At 41.7% G+C, this 20,031-nt stretch overlaps 1 protein-coding gene and 1 long non-coding RNA gene across 3 annotated transcripts in view; one reads left to right on the forward strand and one right to left on the reverse strand.

Annotated features, from left to right (window-relative positions):
• Positions 1–20,031, reverse strand: part of plxna2 (plexin A2) — a 163,564-nt gene that overhangs the window by 18,077 nt on the left and 125,456 nt on the right. For both annotated transcript variants that reach the window (XM_089014559.1, XM_089014549.1), the window contains exons 15-23: positions 19,895–20,031; positions 19,049–19,216; positions 17,862–17,955; positions 9,147–9,386; positions 8,181–8,324; positions 6,665–6,899; positions 5,257–5,399; positions 3,939–4,207; positions 315–381 (exon numbers count right to left, since the gene is read on the reverse strand). In XM_089014559.1, coding sequence (XP_088870685.1) covers positions 315–381; positions 3,939–4,207; positions 5,257–5,399; positions 6,665–6,899; positions 8,181–8,324; positions 9,147–9,386; positions 17,862–17,955; positions 19,049–19,216; positions 19,895–20,031 — 1,497 coding nt within the window. The remainder of the gene's footprint in view (positions 1–314; positions 382–3,938; positions 4,208–5,256; positions 5,400–6,664; positions 6,900–8,180; positions 8,325–9,146; positions 9,387–17,861; positions 17,956–19,048; positions 19,217–19,894) is intronic.
• The window catches only part of LOC148904124 (uncharacterized), a 388,679-nt gene that overhangs the window by 10,656 nt on the left and 357,992 nt on the right, over positions 1–20,031 (forward strand). The window lies entirely within an intron of this gene.

A 20,031-nucleotide genomic window follows, 5' to 3' on the forward strand; every position in this document is an offset into this window, starting at 1 on the left:
TCTCTGCGTGCCCTGCGATTGATGTTCAGGGTGTCCCCAGCCTACTGCCCAAAGTCGGCTGGGATAGGCCGGAAAATGAATGGAAGGATTTGTCAGAGATTAAACAAAAAAAAGACAAGATTATTAAGATTAAGTATTCAATAATCAAGCAAACAAAAAGTCCCAAATGAACTTGTATACAGCTAAACCGTGACCAAAATAAATGTGTTACAAATAGAACTCATTACTTAGATTTCCACTAGTTTATAGAGTCTGTAATATTCACGTGTGTGTGTGTGTGTGTGCGTGCGTGTGAGAGCACCGTCCAAACTGACCTTCAGGAACCTGTGCAGAAGGAAGGCGAACCAGTTGGTGAGCATCTTCTCTGCAACCGATTCTGTTCTGCGGTGATAAGAGAGGGCACAAAAAAAACAAAAACAAATCAGAGTCGGTCAGAACTTTTTACAAGAGAATTGTCATTCATAATTCACGGGAAGATCGTGCTGGAGCCTCCCCATGTTTTCGTGGGTTTTCTTTGGGTACTCAGTTTTCCTCCCACTTTTCAAAAAACGTGCATGGCAGGTAAATGGAGCATCTTAAATTGTCCGTAGGTGTGATTGTGAGTGTGAATGGTTGTTTGTCTATGTATGCCCTGCCAGTAGCTGGCAACCAGTTCAGGGTGTCCCCTGCCTCATTGTTTAATAAAACGTAGCTTTAAAGAAAATAATGGCCCTTTTTACTTAAACTTTTTACAAAATCACAACATCACATTGTTCTTCAAGCTGTTCGGCACCAATAATAATGGGTTTATTTTGACCGTTCGTCCCTGATTCATTGCTTCTACGGGCGTTGATGGTTAAATCATCAGGAAGCCAGGTGTTGAACAGAAAGTTGCTTTAATCTTGAAGAAAGCGCAGACATCGCGGTGTCGGCTAAGGAGGAAGCATGGAGAGAGAGTGAAAGATGGAATGGGAGAGCATTTATATGGCGCACAGGGTGTGACGCAATAGGATGGGACGTAATGTAGATGCGACATCATGTAAGGGAAGGCAGGATATGACGTATCAGGAAGTCCAAAACGTAAACAAAGATTAGAAAGCGATGTTTAAACATGTTCGTATGACGAATCACCCCAACAAAGCGGTCCTATTTACTTAGTTACCATGCTTTAGTGTTTTGAAACGTACACAACAGTATTTGTTTTCCCCCCAAAAAAACCTGAACCAATCTCCGTTTCCAAGATACTCAAAGTCCCCCCCCCCCACCGTGGTCCCCTCACCGCCTAGCATGAGACTAGAATGTGCTGGAAGTTAATGGAAATCATTAAGCATTTTAATACGATCAGCAAGTCCCAAAGATGGAAGTCAAATAAAGGCTTTTTGTGCAGAGGCTTTGCCGACTCCTTTAGACTGTATCTTTACTTTTAAATGTCGGGGCCAGCAGGTTGAGGAGGGGGGTGGGGGGCAGAGTTCTGGAACTCACTTTACTTTTCACCTTCTCCCCATCCTTTGCTTCCCTTTAATTGAGTTTCTTTAAAGAACATCCGGATTTCATTACCCAACGCAGCACTGAAGAGTCGTCTTATACGTTGCTGTCTCTCCTAATGGCAGCGAGGGTGCAGTGAGGATATGGGGGGGGGGGGGTGAGTTGGGGGGGGCTTCCCTTAGTGAAACTAATGAAACAATGCACTTGCAATTAATAACATTGTAATCCATTGCTCTGCATGGGCGGGAAACCTCATTACAAAAACGCTGAGGAGAAAAAAAAATAATGCAAGATTTAAAGGACTCCGGGTGATTGAAGCAGTGTTCTGTGATTCCATTAAAATAACATTACGCTGGGTGAAACTGCAAAATTACTCAGGGGTGGAATTTCCGATCACTGATTGTTCTTCCTATGCAGACACATTTCTTGTTGTTGCTAATAAAAGCAATAACAATAGCAAAAAAAAAAACGGGATTTTTGTGGGTGAAGATTTGAAACTATTTTGTTAATTGTGCAAAGAAAGTAATGTGTGTACAAATTACATCGCTGACCAGCATTTACTGATTTGGTTGAGGTGGTGTCGGGATGGAGGAAGTTAGTCATAAACGACGGGGTTATGAGTGATTTGTAAGACAACAGGCAATTCAGACAAACAAAGCCAACATGGCAAAGTACAGCACTTTGAGCAGAAAAAGACATTTTATTCAAAGCCACACCCACCCTTTATTGCTATTCTGATTATTTTTATTTTTTTGAAGAACCTTTTCAGGGGCAGTGGTTACTACAGTGGACGGCTTATCGTGTCATCGGGTTACAGGGCGCATGAAAGAGGTCAATCCAAAATGTGAAAATGCATAAATGTATCTGCAGGAATGGCTCTATTAAAGCTGAGAGTGTAAACCGACAGAAGCACATTTATTCTATTAAAGAGCAGATAGCGCATCAGCAATTAAACACTCACATAGTAGCAAATACTATCAGCAGATAATCAGCCACGCCAGCCTGCTTGAACGGAATCCGTAACGAGGTGTGTTGATGTACGAAGGCAGGCGACGGTGCGGCGCTAACGCTAATAGAAATCTTTGTTGTTCAGCCCCTGAAATGTCTTTTCAGACTTGGAGTTGGCAAATGAGTGATCTGGATTTGAAAGAACCATCGTCTTCTTGCCCTGAATTTACTGTGCATTTCAGAAATGTTTTGACACATTGTGTATTAAGTCCCTTTTTTAGCCTTACTGCTACTGAAAAAGGTTGTGCTTTCCTCAGATGCATTTCTCTTCGATTGGTTGTGAAGATTAGACACAAAATGTTGAACGTTTGTTGAATTTCTTTTTTCCTTCTATTTTCTAATCTGCTTATCCACACGAGAATCATGGACGTGCACGAGCCTACTGTGCAGTAGGAACGCCCCTGACCGAGAAAGCGACACACAGTGCATTTTGGGGTACTTTGTTTGGTCTGAAAACGTCGTGTTGATCCGTGTTGATGGCGAAATTAGAAAGAAAACACATTAATGACGCAATGGTGATTTGATACTAGTTGACACAAATTCCCAGCAGACAAATGAGCCAATTTCCAACGGAGCTTGGGCGGCATCTTCTGCATGTTCTGGGTGCTACACATCAGTCCTGACGCCTCAAAATGACCCGGAAGGACTTCTTTAATGGATTGCAAACATGTATGCTTTCCTCTTCAGAACTATTTGAATCCTATTCATAACTGGATGAGTGACAAGAAAGCATCTTCTACGAATCTGAAGCCATTGTTTTGATTGTCGAATGAGGCAAGACGTTTTGGCGTGACGTCACGAACAAGGGGCCGTTTTTGGACAATTTAAGTCATGTTAATTGGTGTTTTGCATTTGACTTAAAATATCATACTGCGTGTTTTGGGTATTTTAGATGCTATAAAACGTTTTTCTGATGTCAGTTAGGAAACAAAAAAATGGTGTCGGTTGTCCTTTAAATATTGTAATCTTTCAGACTACTCCTTCACAAAACAAGAACCTTATTGAGCTAGATTTGGTACAATTTATTTTAGCTAAAATTGAAGAGGGTCACGGCAAGTGGTCATCATTGTCTTGTACAACAATTGAATTTAGATGCTTGACAAAAACACAACCGGAATCTGTTCACTGATGTGAATTATCGCCCTATGAGCACTTGAGTCAATGTTGATGCCGAGGACAACAGCGCTCAGCCATATCGAATCACTAATCCGCGGGAACCTTCTTACACCAGCAGAGAAAAGAAAAAAGAAAAGCAAAAAAAGCCTCCAGGCACAGACCATGGATGGCAAACTACCGTGCTCCTAATAATAGCCAATCCTAAAAACGGAGAAATGCTGTGACGCCCCGCTGTCACATGAAAAAACAGTTTAATCCAGGTCCACTTGTCACCGTGTCTCATTTATTTCTTTTTCTGCCGTTTACAGTTGTACATTTTTCAACTTCTGAGTTGAAACATGCTGGCCTACCTCCTCAGCAACAGCTTGGGGTGGTTCTTGCTCTCCAGGTTCCGTTCAATGAGGTCCGACAGAAGGTGCTTGAGGACGTCCGTGGCGTACTCCAGGCGTCCCTGTAAAGCCGTCATGATGAGCGAGGCCACGTTGCCGCGGTCCCTCATCGAGAAGGAGCGCTGCATCTCCAGAGTTCGGATGAAGGTGAGCAGGAACACTTTGTTGTTGATAAGTTGACCAAAGAGTTTTAAAGCCTTTTCCACATTCTGCTGGCCATTCCCTGACACCTAAATAGAAAGAGGGGGGTTGTTATCACCCATATGGCGCCGCATTTTCCCAGAAGTATGTGCAAATAGCTGTGACACTGAAAAAAGCTTTTGTCGTAGAGTGGTGGCCTGAAATGTAATCGTCTACATTTTTAATAGTACATCTCACTCCCTGCTTTTGTTTTACGCGGCCACATGGTAAAATACAATTAAGGAAATTCTCCATAACATTTTATTGTATATTATTGGGAATGATGGAATTGATATGCTTTTGGCTGTTCAGCTCTTCTCCTTCCAACTTGACCTTGAGTTTTTCTTCCCCCCCTGGCACCAAACCTCCTCCAGTTTCAGTCCATACAGGCAGACAGCCCCATTACGGTGAGTAACTGAGAAGTCCCGAATCAATTATTGACCAGCGCCTATTAAATAGTATGCTATCCTGATCCAGCAAATGTCAAGTAATTTAGAGATGTAAGACGATCACAGAAAAGAAAAGATGATGGACATTTGGAAATTAAGCTGAAGCAAAACTGTCTTTCGAATGGTTCATTAAAGAGCGTTGATTCATTCAGTCTGTCAGGGCTTTTTGTACACAACTCAACTGGACTGTTAACGGTCTTAAAATGGCCGTCAATTGAGAGATACTGGGTGTAACTCAGTAAGCTGTTGATCTTGAGGGAAAGTACGATCTGGGATTCTTGAGGCACACCTTAAAATAAGGGATCTGTAGTTTTTAATCCATACCAAAATGTGTAATAATACATTTTTAATGGCAGAATGTTGGTGTCTTTTTGTAGATTATCTTTGTCAATCCATTAAATAATGTCATGATACTGCAGTATACCTGTCATGCACTATTTTTTTATTCATTGACGGGTAGGGAAGAATTTTAAATCCACGTTCTTCTGCCTTTTGACTTTTTGAAATATGTTGCCTCGCCCAATAGAAAACAACTGTACAATTAAAGTAAGTCTCATTGATTTCAACAACAGCAACCGTAACAGACTGACATTATGCGTTACTCCCAAGGAGTCACATTTCCGATCTCCTCTTCTCTTCAAAGTTGTTACCTCCAGCTCTCTAAGAACGGGATGATCCTCGATACCGGGGAAGAGCACCCTCATGGCGTAGGTCCTGTAGTCCAGATGTGGAATGCCAGCTCTGTCCAGGTCGCTGGTGAGCTCATTGATGTCAGTCTGCAGCTCGGCGAAGGCTTTTTTTTTTTGAAGGAAAAAGAAAGGAATGCCAGTTAGGTGGGAATGCGGGAAAGAACGAGGCTCTCATCGCTCTGATCTTCACAGTGTTCACGACCACCATCACGAAGCAGACAGTTCAAGCCCAAAGGTAGTCTTGACTTCAGAGAAACGCAATATTTCACATTTGAGCCTTGGCAAAAAAATAGAGTACCATCCTCCCTCTTCGACGACACCTCCCTTTCTCACCCCATTTTTTTTTTTAATGGGGAGACAGTAAATTGGCCCCAGCAGTGTGCGGATCATCTCAGCATGAGGCTGCAGGTGAGTGTCAGCTAATTGGCTCGATCCCAACTTCTGTCTCCAATTCGGAACCCCACACCTCCACAACTCTATTCTCCCTGCATGCCCTGGGGGAGAACCACGTCATTCTCCGCCATCCAAAAACTATCCCGGGAGCAGCAGCTGTGTTGCCCGCACCCCATGGGTACACCATGTCATGGTGTACCCATCTAAACCCAGGTTGCAAGGAAACCATACTGTGACTTTTCATGACGAGAACATGAATCTTCTGCTTTTCCAACAGTGCGGAGTCTCTCATCAATGCGTTCATTGAAGAAGTTTCAGTGAAGCTAAAGATTACATAACAAACTCACCATCAGGAGTGAACATAATTTGTTTCATGAAATGTTAAAAGGACAACCGACACCATTTTTTTTATTTCCTAACTGACATCAGAAAAACGTGTTATAGCATCTAAAATACCCAAAACACGCAGGTCAATGCCTGGGGGCCAAATCTGGCTCGCCAAATCATTTCATTCGGGCCGCGAAAGCAAATCAAGCATGCGAAGTGCAATGATGCTTGCTAAAGTGCCAACCAAAATTTCTAATTGTCGTATGCAAACTACAATAACAGTCATTATTTTAGTTTACTTCAGATTTGAAAAGTAGTTATTCATATGTAATATGTGGAGGGGATGAAACATTCTAACGGCTTCCCCAAATCCAAAAGGAAACCGTAACTACAATGTGGCAAAAACTGCATTTGACACCCTTGCCTGAAAAGGTCAGTCCTTGAAAAAGATGGTCTGACATTAAACCGATCCGTGGGGAAAAAAGCTTGGGGGCAGTTGTCCTAAAGGACACTTTTAAAAGAATAGTGGCATACATCAGTTGATTTTGTATCGTAGATATAAAAAAAAAAACTAGACACACAAGATGTGAATCAAACTACACTACACACTACACAGAAGAAACATGGCCTCCACTACTTGTCTACTAACCTTCTTTACACTCCAGGGCGACTCGTGACTCCAGGTTGTCCATTTGCATTTGCAGCCTTTTGAGTGTGAGGTCGTTTTCACGTGACTTTCGTTTGTAGGCAATCAGGACGAGGATGACAATGATGAGGAGAAGGCCGCCGCCGGCGGCGATGCTGACGATCGCCGGAAGGGTCAGGAGACTGTCTGACATGATGTGCACGGTGCCGGGTGAGACGTGCAGGCCGCCGACTTGAACCTGGGGAGTATCATCCGTTTACAAATCGAGGCACTGAATATTGAGATGTGTTAGTCAGTCAGACTCGAGCTGAATATTCAGTCTTGTTTTCGAGTTGATGACGATCCCCACGTGACGTCACGTCTGGAACGCCCCTGACCGAGAAAGCGACACACAATGCATTTTGCGGTACTTCGTTTGCTCTGAAAACTTTGTGTTGATCCGTGTTGATGGCAAAATTACAAGGAAAACATAAATAACGCAATGGTCAATTGTATGTTACACTGAGACAACTATTTTATACTAGTTGACACAAATTCCCAGCAGAAAAATCAGCCCATTTCCAACGGAGCTTGGGCGCCATCTTTCGCATTTTCTGGGTGCTACATTTCTGTCCAGATGCCTCAAAATGACACGGAATAACTTCTCTAATCGATTGCAAACATGTATGCTTTCCTCTTCAGAACTATTTGAATCATATTCATCACTGGATGAGTAACAAGAAAGCATCTTCTCCGAATCTGAAGTCATTGTTTTGATTCTCCAGCAAGGCAAGACGTCTTAGCGTGACATCACGAACTGCGGGCGGGACCTTCTGAAACTGGTCATTTCCGGGTTCATTTTGAAGGAGTTTTCGGACACTTTTAAGTCATTTTTATTGGTGTTTTTCATTTGACTAAAAATATCGGCCTGCGTGTTTTGGGTATTTTAGATGCTATAAAACGTTTTTCTGATGTCAGTTAGGAAACAAAAAATGGTGTCGGTTGTCCTGTAAACCCATCTAGTTTCAAGTCAATCAAATTAGACATCACGTCTCTTCTGAATAGTGAGGAGAACAGGTTCTCGTGGCTTTTAGTAGGGTCAGTTTTAAAACCCATTGGAGTTGGCAAACGTTTCTTCAGGCGCAATGCTGTAAGATCCGCACAGGGCTATAACAGTGAATGCATGTTCATTCAGAAGGCATGTTCTGCTCTGTGAAATCTGGACATGTATTGCATGCTTAAATATTGTATAAATACACACCCACACACACACACACACAGTAGCTGGCACAACGAAGGAAAGCACTCAAATGCAAGCGAGCAATTACAAATTCTTGCAGTGAATTGCAGAACCTTTTGGCGCCTCAGAGCGCACTCACACTGCTCTCCCTTTAACCCCTTTCCCTCGGCTGAATGAGCAATGATGAAGGCATGAATAATGGAGTTGAAATTATAATGAAGATAAAATCCCTTATGTGGGGACAGATGGAGAAATTGGGGGGGATGGTTGGATTCAAAGTGGCTCTGCTTTTGCACTGACCATGACTTTGTATTGTCCAGTGAAGTTGGGCGGCTCACATAGCAGCTGGCTCTCGGACACGGTCACAGAGCAGGGGGTCTCTCCAATCAGCACCGTATAGTTAAGTTTCATCCCTCCTGAAGCTGGAGGAAGCAGGTTTTTGCCCTGTGGGTACATGAGGGGACTGCAATTCAGATGCGCCACATCAAAACACATGGCCTGGTGAAATATGATTTAGGCAAAAAAAAATACATAAATAAAGACCCCGCATCGCTTGTCAATTAAATCCTTGTGTGCAATTTATTGCATTTTCTGCACTATGAGGCACTTTGGATTTGAAAGTGGACTTTCAATGAATGGCCTTTTTTAAAGCTGTTTTCATATATGGCACGTACTGCATTCTAACAACAGAAGCTCCAGTAGTGGCAGCAGTCGTGCTAAGCAATCACTAACTGGTCACAAGTATGGATATGAAACATGAAAAAAATGTGTGTGGGCTAACATCCAAAATAGGCTAAATATCTTTCTTATATAATTCTTCCTTAGTCTAGTCAGTTGTCAACTATGCTTTTGATATTATCTTTGTTTGCGTATAGCTTACAAAGTTGTCTGTTGAAGTGTGTGTTGACGAAAGCAATTGTCAATTTGTGTCTACCAGTACATGGTATAAGAACACTAACATGGAAACAAACTAAATTGGGAATATAAAGATAGTGCAGCTCCATATCTAAGATGCATTGGATTATAGGGCGCACTGTTGGATTTTGAGAAAATGTAATGCTTTTAGATAGGCCTAAAAGTGCAGAAAATACGGTATGTAAAATAATGTGCAGTGAGGGTTTCCCTGAAGGCAAAACTCAAATTTCAACCCATCATAATAACTGGAGTAAATAGTGCTCTTTACTTGCATTCTATTTCATACGTTCAACGCATCTTTTAAGTCCCACAAAGTCAACTCAACAGATGAAAACACAAGAAAGTGTATACCTTGAGAATGATGGGAGATCCTGGCTTTTGCTCTAGGACCCCGGTGGTGCTAAGGGGTTCAAAGTAAGGGTTCGGGTAATAGAGGAGGGTAGTGGTGTTGTAAACCAGTAGCGCTTGCACGTTGTTGAAAATGAAGCCAAATTCATCCGCGTGTTTCGCAGTGTCCAAGCTTGAATGGTAATCTTCCACCAGGGAGGGAGCCGAGCAGCTCATGCTGGTCGCATTTAACCCTTTACACACCTGTTGAGGATAAACGAGGCAAATGTTAAAGTCACGTACAGCCTCAAATGGCGCCATCCAAATTGACACGTTCACCTTTGCTCTTCTGGAAATCAATAACAGCTAGTTTGTTCAGGAATAAAAGAATAGCATGCTCTCGCAGGATTGTAACCAGGACAAACTGACTGTTGTCAACCCGTGAAATGTCAAGCTTCTGTAAAAGCACAGTCGAGTGCGACTTTATTTTTTAGTATTTAAAAAAATGTCATCAAAATAGTGTCATATTTGAGACTTGAAGTGTTTGTTGTGAAGGATTTGTAGTCCGTCACTCTCCAGCTACTCACATTAAAATGTCATTTTGACATCGATGTTTTGTTGTTTCAACAAGCGCAACGACGCCTCAATTCATCTCAAGACTGAACGTTCTAGTTTATCTCGTAGACGCCAAATTGGATCAAGTGCTGAGGATTTTAATTGAAGAAAAAATGCTGGGAGGAAACTCACAGGATTCATTTTTGATTACACAACATATTTTAATAACATTTTAATCAGGCATGCTGAGTCCTAATCTGCCATTTTTCTCAAGCACGTCATATTTTCACAAGACAAGAGTAACAATACATTCAAGATAGCATTACATTACATTACATTAATGAATTATTAGGCTCAGCAACATGTGTAATTTTTATCAGAAATTTCAGCTACTTAAAGGACAACCGACGTCTCCGGACAAGTTGTGTCCATAATTTGTAAAATGGCTTCAAATGACTTCTACTGAGCGTATTTTACAAAGATTCCACTGCATATAGCTATATTTTCCATTTTAAGACTCGCGGTGAATATTCAGGAAGTCTTGTTTTTGAGTTGGTGACGAGTCCTCACCCTACGTCACTGAAGGAACGCCCCTGACCAAAAAAAAAGGACACATTGTAGCAGTCCTTCCATTACGTCAATGCTTGTTAGGTCAGAAAACCTAGTGTTGCACCAGAAAGAGCCAGAAGAGGGCGTCCAAACTCCATGTAAGGAATTTATCAGCCTGTGGAAACTGGCTGATTAATTCCTCACAGGAGCTTGGACGCCATTTTCTGTCTCTTTTTTTGGTGATCCAATTCCCCCCAAACTTCCCTCAAAATGGCACGGAATAAATTATTTAATTGATTGCAAACATGTATGCTTTCCTCTTCAGAACTATTCGAATCATATTCATAACTGGATGTGTAACAAGAAAGCGTATTCTCCGAATCTGAAGCCATTGTTTTGATTCTCCAGCAATGCAAGACGTCTTGGCGTGACATCACGAACTTGGGGCGGGACTTTCTGAAAATGCCCAATTCACAGCTCAATTTTTTTGCAGATTTTGGACACTTTAAGTCATTTTTATTGGTGTTTTGCATTTGACTAAAATATCATACTGCGTCTTTTGGGTATTTTAGATGCTATAAAACGTTTTTCTGATGTCAGTTAGGAAACAAAAAATGTCGGTTGTCCTTTAAATGTATGGTAAAATCCCTATTGCACAAGTTTTTTGTAGGTCAAACTTAGATATTATTGTCTCATAAATCCACTTCGGGATGCATAAAACCATCTTTAAAATGTGATGCACATTGCTGCAGACAGTATGTTCAATAGCAATCGTTCAATAAGCCAATTGCTGTCATTATTGGAGCAAATACAAAACAATAAAAGAGACACATTGTAAAGCAATTCCAAATCAATCCAATTATAAGTGTATGTGCATATTTATCTGGTGTTTAGTGTATCTGGGTCTTTGCAGGCTGAAATGAATCAATTCAGGTCAATTTTGACATTTGGAATCACCGGGGATTACACAGCCAGCCCATCACATTTGGCATATAAAGTCCTCATTCTTTGCACACAACCAACTGTCGATCATTAAATCAGTCCCCATTGTTGAGTAAGCTTTCTTTCATGAGATGAAAAATAAACAGCCGCCAGTGCTCGAGTGAAAAACATCAGCCACGAAAGCACGGAGGAGCGTCTCCACTCCCTTCTGAGCCAGAGACTGAGGCTGAGCTACATCCCCTTTTATTACTTCTCCCCACTTTGCCCAGATGAGAGCGTTGCCTCCTATCTATCCTCGCTGGCTCAGCTCTGAAGAAGGGGAGAAAGAGAGGAGGAAGGGCGTGAGGGTTTGGGAGGCGCTGATTGATTGCTGAGCAGCAACTCCGCTCACAGAGGTTTTTTATCTGCTTTCATTCTCGGACTGCTGCCTCTCTCAGGGGATGAAATTTAATTAGAGGCAAATATCACCAAAGATCCTGAATTCAAGCAAATAGAACGCCTCCTACCTGTTGTGTGCGGGCGTGCACAGATTAAGAGAGAGAATGCGTGCATGGTGACACAGTCGCCAGTCAGGAAGATTGATGCAGAGTTGTTGTATGTCATCAACAGCGTACGAGTTGTGTTCTCAGGAGCAAGCGTTCTCTTAACATGTAGACTACCAAACTTATTTGGACCAGGAAATTGAACTGCGGCGAAGACGACAATTCCATGATATGATTCCAGAACCATTTAATGACTGCATTACAGTTGTTGTGCCCGTGACGCGACACAGAAAGGGCTCAGCCTGCCATTTTCCAAGCCACAGGTGTCAAAGTCAAGGCCCGGGGGCCAAATCTGGCCCGTCACATCATTTTCTTCGGCCTGCGAAAGCAAATCAAGCATGTCAAGTGCCACGATGCTTGCTAAAGTCCGCACCCAAATTTCAAATTGTCCCATGTAAACCACAAGAACAGTCCTTAGTTTTGACTTCAAATTTGAAAACTAGTTCATTAATTTGTTGTGCGCTGTATATGTAATATGTGGAGGGGATTCTAATGGCTTCCACAAATTCACAATGGCCCTCGAGAGGAAACCATAACTACAATGTAGCCCAAGGCAAAAAATGACTTGTCTTAACATGTAGCCTACCAAACTTATTTGACCCAGTGAATTTGTTCTTCTTCTCTGGTTCAATTCTTCATTTGTGTAGTCTAAATAGTCAATCAGCAGGAAACAAGGTGATATACAAAGAAATATTTATTTATCAGGCAGCTAGAGAATGTTCTCAATGGGAGAGCAAAGCCAAAAGAGAGAGAGTGAGACAAGAGCCGTTGGCAGAGCGCGTTCCAAGCAGATATAGACAACAGGAGTGATGTCACTGTGGAAAGGACCAATCATCTGCCAGATACAATCATGAATATTTATTATTAGACTGAAACATGATAGCTTAAAGGACAACCAACGTCACTTTTTTGTTTCTTCACTGACATCAGAAAAACGTTTTATAGCATCTAAAATACCCAAAACACGCAGTATGATATTTTTATTCAAATGCAAAACACCAATAAAATGACTTAAAGTGTCCAAAATCTGCAAAAAATTGAGCTGCGAATTGGGCATTTTCAGAAGTCCCGCCCCCAGTTCGTGACGTCACCCCAAGACGTCTTGCATTGGCTTCAGATTCGGAGAATATGCTTTCTTGTTACACCTCCAGTTATGAATATGATTCAAATAGTTCTGAAGAGGAAAGCATACATGTTTGCAATCAATTAATGAATTTATTCTGTGCCATTTTGAGGCATCTGGACTGCAATGTAGCGGCCCAGAAAAGAGGCAGAAAAATGGCGACCATCTTCTGTGAGGAATGAATCAGTCCGTTTCCACAGGCTGATAAGTTCCTTCCATGAAGCTTGGACACCCTCTCCTGGTGGCTTTTTGGTGCAACACGAGGTTTTCAGACCAAACAAGTACAGCAAAATACATTGACGTGATGGAAGGACTGCTACAATGTGTCTTTTTTTCGGTCAGGGGCGTTCCTTTAGTGACGTCACGTACGGACTCGTCACCAACTCCAAAACAAGACTTCCTGAATATTCAGCGTGAGTCTTAAAACGTAAACTAGAGCTACGTATATGCGGTGGAATGTTATTAAAATACGCTCAGTTGAAGTCATTAGAAGCCATTTTACAAATTACGGACACAACTTGTCCGGAGACGGCGGTTGTCCTGAAAGGTTTGTATACTAACTAAGTACATAAGCTAAGTACATGTATACTAACATATACAAAAAACTAAACTACATACATATGTGGACTTTTAGGATGTGTATGTAACTAGCTCTAACATTTACCTCTTGCAACAAAACACAAGAAGATGCAACCATGACACTGCGCCGCACAGCTTCCAAATGACAACATTGTAGTTTTTGTGAAAGGAACCTGGCTCCTTATCTGCAGTTCCATCTGTGTCTTGCCAAACACTGAGTGCACAACACATTCCTTCAGGCCCTTGCAGAGTGGGAAGCTTCACATTGTTCTGTGTTGATAACATGAAATGAGGTCAACTGTTACAGAAAATAATTGGAATGGTGGCCTCATCGGTTTGTGTTCTCTGTCTCCCTCTCTCTCTCGAATTGAAGCAGCCAGCAACATTCCTAAGGGCCAGATCGAGTAGAGTGTCTTCATGCTAGCCAACAAACTACGCAAAAGGACCGCGGCCGGGCTAGCAGTGATAAAGGGCCGGAGGATAGGATATGGCCTTGTAGTGAGGCGTGTAGGATGAGCGGAGGTTAAAATGTCAGGGGTCATCCGAAGGCTCATATTCAAAAGATGGCTGGCTCGCTGCTGCGTTACTCCTACACTCTTTTCTTGCCAACCCAACTGGCATAAATTCCAAATCTCCACCATCCACACGAGCTTGTGTGTTGTACACACGGCAACCAGCCTTTGCCATGTTCACCAGGCTGGAGGTTGGGATGTCAACTTGTCAGCATGCTTTAAAGTACAAGCGACGCCTCAGGACAATTTGTGAAATCACTTCAAATGACTTCTACTGAGCGCATTTTACAAAGATTCCAACGCATGTAAGCTATATTTTATGTTTTAAGACTCGCGCTGAATATTCAGGAAGTCTTGTTTTTAAGTTGGTGCCGATTCCTGACGTCACATCACGGAGGGAACGCCCCTGACCGAGAAAGCGGCACACAATGTATTTTGCGGTAGTTTGTTTGCTCTGAAAACTTTTAGAAATTAGAAAGAAAACACGTCAATACCGCGATGGTGAATTGTGTGCAATAGCACCAAGACAACTATTTGATATTCGCTGACACAAATCCCCGGCAGACAAATCAGCCCATTTCCAACGGAGCTTTGACGCCATCTTTTGCATTTTGTAGGACACTACATGCTGTCCTTGACGGTTCGAATTGATATGGGAGGACTCCTTTTATCGATTGCAAACATGTATGCTTTCCTCTTCAGAACTATTTCAATCAGTTTCATAACTGGATGAGTAACAAGAAAGCATCTTCTCCGAATCTGAAGCCATTGTTTTGATTCTCGAGAGCAAGGCAAGATGTCTTGGCGTGACATCACGAACAAGGGGGCGGGACCTTCTGAAAGTGGCTGCTTCCGGGTTCCATTTGATGTAATTTTTGAACACTTTAAGTCATTTTTATTGGTGTTTTGCATTTGACAAAAAATATCATCCTGCGTGTTTTGGGTATTTTAGATGCTATAAAACGTTTTTCTGATGTCAGTTCGGAAACAAAAAAGTGTTGTCGGTTGTCCTTTAAGGCTGAATCCAAGGGTGTGTAGTTATAAAAATTGCAATCCCCTCAGAATTTCCATGCAAATGTTGAAAGATACAATCAGTGGACTACTCTGGCGTAAAAATAAATAGTTGCAGACAGTCACAAAATATCCCAACGGGCATCTTCCACAATCGGGCTCCAATAATGACGTCAGTTTGAATGAAACAAACAAATACGACTTTAAGGGTACTGACTAAATGACTTTAATTACCAAATGTCATCCCCGTGGCTTGTTAGTCACCGAAGTGTCACAGTTATTTAGCGCTGAGTCGAGTACTGCAAAGTTAGCAGTGCAAGTGGAGCAGCGGAGCTTTACTTTACCCTGAGAGACGCACACAATTAACTCATTGGCTGCAATTTCCCAATTTATTCGGGAATTTAAATGTGTGACGTGGAGCGCCATTCCTGTTTGTTTGTGTTTTGGTTTTTCTCGCGGCGTGTGCCGATAAAGCACTGGTCAGACCTCTGGCAATGTTTTCCCCTTCCACAGCTTTGCTTTTTGTCCATGTTAGTGCTTTGTGATAGCTTCAGCTGTTGTTAAAGCGATATATAAATCAATATGTATGGACTGTATTGTATTTTGTACAGCTGTCCCCACTTCAAGCTCAGATAACTCCAAACCCATATAATTTAGGAATAAACTTTTTGTCCTGATGAAACAAGAGAGTCTAATGTTTCTTATGCTGAATTGAAAGTTTATGTAGTCCTAAAACTCAATATTCTGTGGGTCCTGGAATTTGAGTGAAAATGACAAAAACCCTGGCACTGGAGTGGTCACATATTTGCACATCATCGGGCAGTGATTGAATTCCTTTGTTTTTAAAGCCACTATGTGTGGTTATTACTCTTTGCAAAGACGCCCATCAATGTGCGGAAGTATCGCTGCAGATTGACAGTCAACAACACCAGGTTGAGTGATGCACGGAGAGCATCTTGAGCTACAGACACCTGACAGACAGGCGTTCCAGTCCAGTTGAGAGACGGTGACCATCCTCTGGCAACAACGGAAGAAGACACTGGAGGCGTATGAAAGATGCGTCGTGGTCACCTCGGCGTTAGAAATTCATTCTCCGCATGTGTAATCAAGGCAGTGAAGCTTTGCAGCTTTTGCGAGGGTGAAGAGATGAACAAATCTCTGTCAAGGCTGAGCGGAACAGCAGACACCGAGACGAGTCAATCACACTTCAACAGGCCACACGGAAGTGTTTATGTGCCCTTCCGAATATTAAACAGCCCATTTGTAATGTACACACAGGCTTCATATCTCGCAAAGGGCATTCAGGGAAACGCTGTTCTGATGCAGGCTTGGAATAAAACCCAAGGCTGAATTTTGATCTTCAGCGCTTAAACGAGCAATACACTTCAGGCTAATTTTAGTCAGCAGCACGAAACAGGACTAAAGATCAGGGAGGTTTTGTTTTTTTTCTCTGTTCTTTATTTTTGGGAGATTCTATAAAACAGAGGTTCACCATCTTTTCGGATTGTGTCCCCACAAACACTTTTATACGAGTGTTCACCCTCCCTTCATCATACATATTGATGATTCTCTAAATGTACAACAGAACACAGCTCATGAATAAATGAATACCATTTTGCTTCATTAAATTCAAACAATTCTTAAAACCTACAGTATTTTCTGGTGTATTAGGTGCACCCGAAAGCCACAATTTTCTTCAAAAAATGACCCTCCGCCTTATACGCAGGTATAAGGCATAATATGTGAATATTCAGCCACAACAGGTCTTGCAACGACTGTAAGCAGCCAACGACTTCATTTCTGTCACGATCCAGTTGGCGACCAACAGGTGGCGCTGTCGGCCCCGCCTGCAGCCGCACCGGTATTGGTCGTTCCAATCAGTGGCAGTTAAAAGGACTCCTGGCACGACCATTCCTGGTCGGGTCATTGAATGTGTTTGCTTTACCCTGTCAGGTTTGTTTCATCTTGGCAGATTTTTACTCATGGTTTTCTTTGACACTTTGTACTTTTCTGTTGGGATGACTTTGATGCTTTAGATTTTGTTCCTGCTCACTTTTTTTTAATACAATTTGTGAAATACAACCTCCTGCTCCCTCCTGCCTGCTTTTTTGGGATCCACAACCACCATCACCACTCATGCAAACCGTGACAATTTCCCCCTGTAGAATAAGTAGTGCGTAAACCCAGCCTCTAATGTTGTGGCTTATATTTGGAAAACTTTTATATATTCATACATTTGTAAAACTTTTTTTCATTCATTGAAGGTGTACCTTATATATGGAAAAAGTTTGAGAACACACTATTCATTGGGGGTGCCTCTACTCCGGTGCGCATTATACATTGGAAAATACAGTACAGTACTTACCTACCGACCAAACCAACTATCCACACATCTAAGTATATATCCCATAGTACTACTTTCCATTTTGGCTTTCCTCTTCAGTACATGTACTAAAATATAATCATGCTGCTGCCTCTGATTAATCTCTGATTATTTTACCCCAGCCATGCGACCACCTGAGAGAGCACTGAGAACAAATCCCATCCTCATATTTAAAAAAAAAGAGAGACGGCAGGACGGAGACTTAAATGCAATTTGTGGCGATTTTGATGATATGGGGGGATCTTTATGCCGACCAGCGACATCCTGCAGTGCTTAATCTTCTATTGAAAGCCATTAGAGTTCCTCTTGACCTCAATCATGCATCCCTCCAACACGCCCGCAAGCACTTTTTCAAATGTAACATCCGGAAGACAGTAAACGGACGATAGTAAACGTCTGTGTAAACGTCTGTGTGGTCAATGCCCAAAGCAGTATTCCAAATGAACATAGAGGTGGACAGAGCGAGCGATCCGATTATGTGTGTGATGGCATCTAAGTGTGATGTGTCGAAAAGAAAGAAGTAGAAATGGCAATGACACTTACATTGACTGACTCTTTGCCGCCATATTTGACTCGGATCCTGGGCTCCTGAACCACATCCAGGTTCGTGCCGGTCACTATCAAGGGGGTGTGGCCACTGAGGAAAAAACCAGAAGCGGAAATGTATACAACATTGACAGATTTGACTGATTCATGTCTCAATCGTATTGACATAGCTGACGTAAGTCATCCGAGGTCAGCATCTGCTCAAGGTCAATTGTGTGAATTTTATCACATAGGTTTGATTGTATTTCTACAGCCAAAAGTGAAATAAACTTTTACATGTACAGGTTGGAATGCTCTAGCTATATATTTTTAAATAAACATAAGACTCATTACCAAGGTAGGTAACTAGTTAACAAAAAATGAAATACTGTACTTCAATATGTTTGAGCCAATCAGTTTTATTATTATTATTATTATTATTATTATTATTATTATTATTATTATTATTATTATACTGGATGTTTTATATTTAGCTTAGACTCTATATTTTGTGCAATAAACATAGGACTCATTCCCAAGGTGGGTAACTAGTTAACTAAAATGGAAATACTCCAATAAGTTCGATCCAATAAGTTTGATTGGTTTATTATTATGATTGTCATTGTCATCGCTGTTGTTGTTAATCAAGAGGAGCTGTAACGTTGTACTAAAATGGTTTAATATGGATAATATTCAGATTGGGCATTTAAAAGTGCCACTTTTTATATAGGTATCAAACAGATCTAATTAAATTAGGTTAAAATTTGTTTCAATTATTCATGTAGGACCATCTATTATTTTCTTCACTTGACAAAGGTTTGCCCTCTGTGGATGTTCCTGTTTTTTATTACATTTCATGAAAAGTAAAACTTTGATTGAAAAATAGCTTCAATGACTTTTTCTAAGATTCCCGATTAAATTCAGTCGAGTACACAATTTAATTCCTCGGCACTAAATTAGTAGTGCATTTCAAGATTACATTGAATGACAGATTGTCTGCGAACCGTGTGAAGAAGCAGCTCAATCACATCCAAACTAATTTATAGAGAAGTAATTGAAAGTGCAGTATTGACTTACGCTGGCTAACAACCCGTTGCTTGATGGCAAAGCTTCACAGGACTGAGTTGATGAGAATGTGAATGAATATATTGACGTGTATGTGGTGCGACTCCACAGGCCAGGTGTGTGTGTATGTGTGTGTTTACCTGGCAATGCTCCAGTCGGGCTCGATGCGCACCACGGTGGGATCTTCGATGTACTCAAAGGTGAGACTTTCCCTGATTTGGGAGTGGTCCACACTAACGCTGATCTGGACCGGGCTGATCCCGGACACAGAAGGTGCAGAGCAGCACACAATCTCTGTCATACTTCGACTGCAACAATGATAAAGAACAAAAATGATGAACTCTCACACATGTTGGAGCCATGCAAAAGGGAATAAACGGCTTTCAGGACCTTGTTTCCAGACAAGGGAAACACAGGCCTGAATATTTTGAAGCAGACATGTTGCTTTCTATTCTTCTCTACCAAGACATTTTCTAAGACTTTTTTTACAGATCTTGGTCATCACAAATGTTTTCCAAGGCAGCTACTGATTATGATGGTAACCCAGTCCCAGCGCAATGCGCGAAAGATGAAGTAAAGCCATCCAATTGATGGCCGGACGTTCATTGAAGGCGTCTTTTATCAAAACTATTTTTAGATAGTTTAATGGCATAGTATTGCACCAGGGGCAAGAATTATAGCCAGAGTCAGGAATCTAAATATACAAAGTAAAATCAAATACAATATTGAAAACCATTAAAGTGGAGGCTGTGGTAGGTCCAGTTTTGAAGGACAACTGACCCCTCCGGACAAGTTGTGTCCGTATTTTGTAAAATGGCTTCAAATGACTATTACTGAGAGTATTTTACAAAGATTCCACCGCATACAGCTATATTTTACGTTTTAAGTGTGACTTTTAGAAGACAAAGTAATAGCATCAAACATTACAATACAATACAATACAATACAATACAATACAATACATCAAAAACAAACAAAATCCTCACCTGAAAAACTCGCACGATTGATTTCCAAACTGAACGTTAACGCTGCTGCCAGCACCGAGATTTTCTCCGATGATCGTGACTTTGGTGCCACCGGACTCTGGACCTCTGCTGGGTGACACACCTCTGATCGTGGGTGT

This window comes from Hippocampus bargibanti, linkage group LG01 (assembly GCF_051943395.1).
Source record: "Hippocampus bargibanti isolate YZ-2025 linkage group LG01, ASM5194339v1, whole genome shotgun sequence".
NCBI lineage: Eukaryota > Metazoa > Chordata > Actinopteri > Syngnathiformes > Syngnathidae > Hippocampus > Hippocampus bargibanti.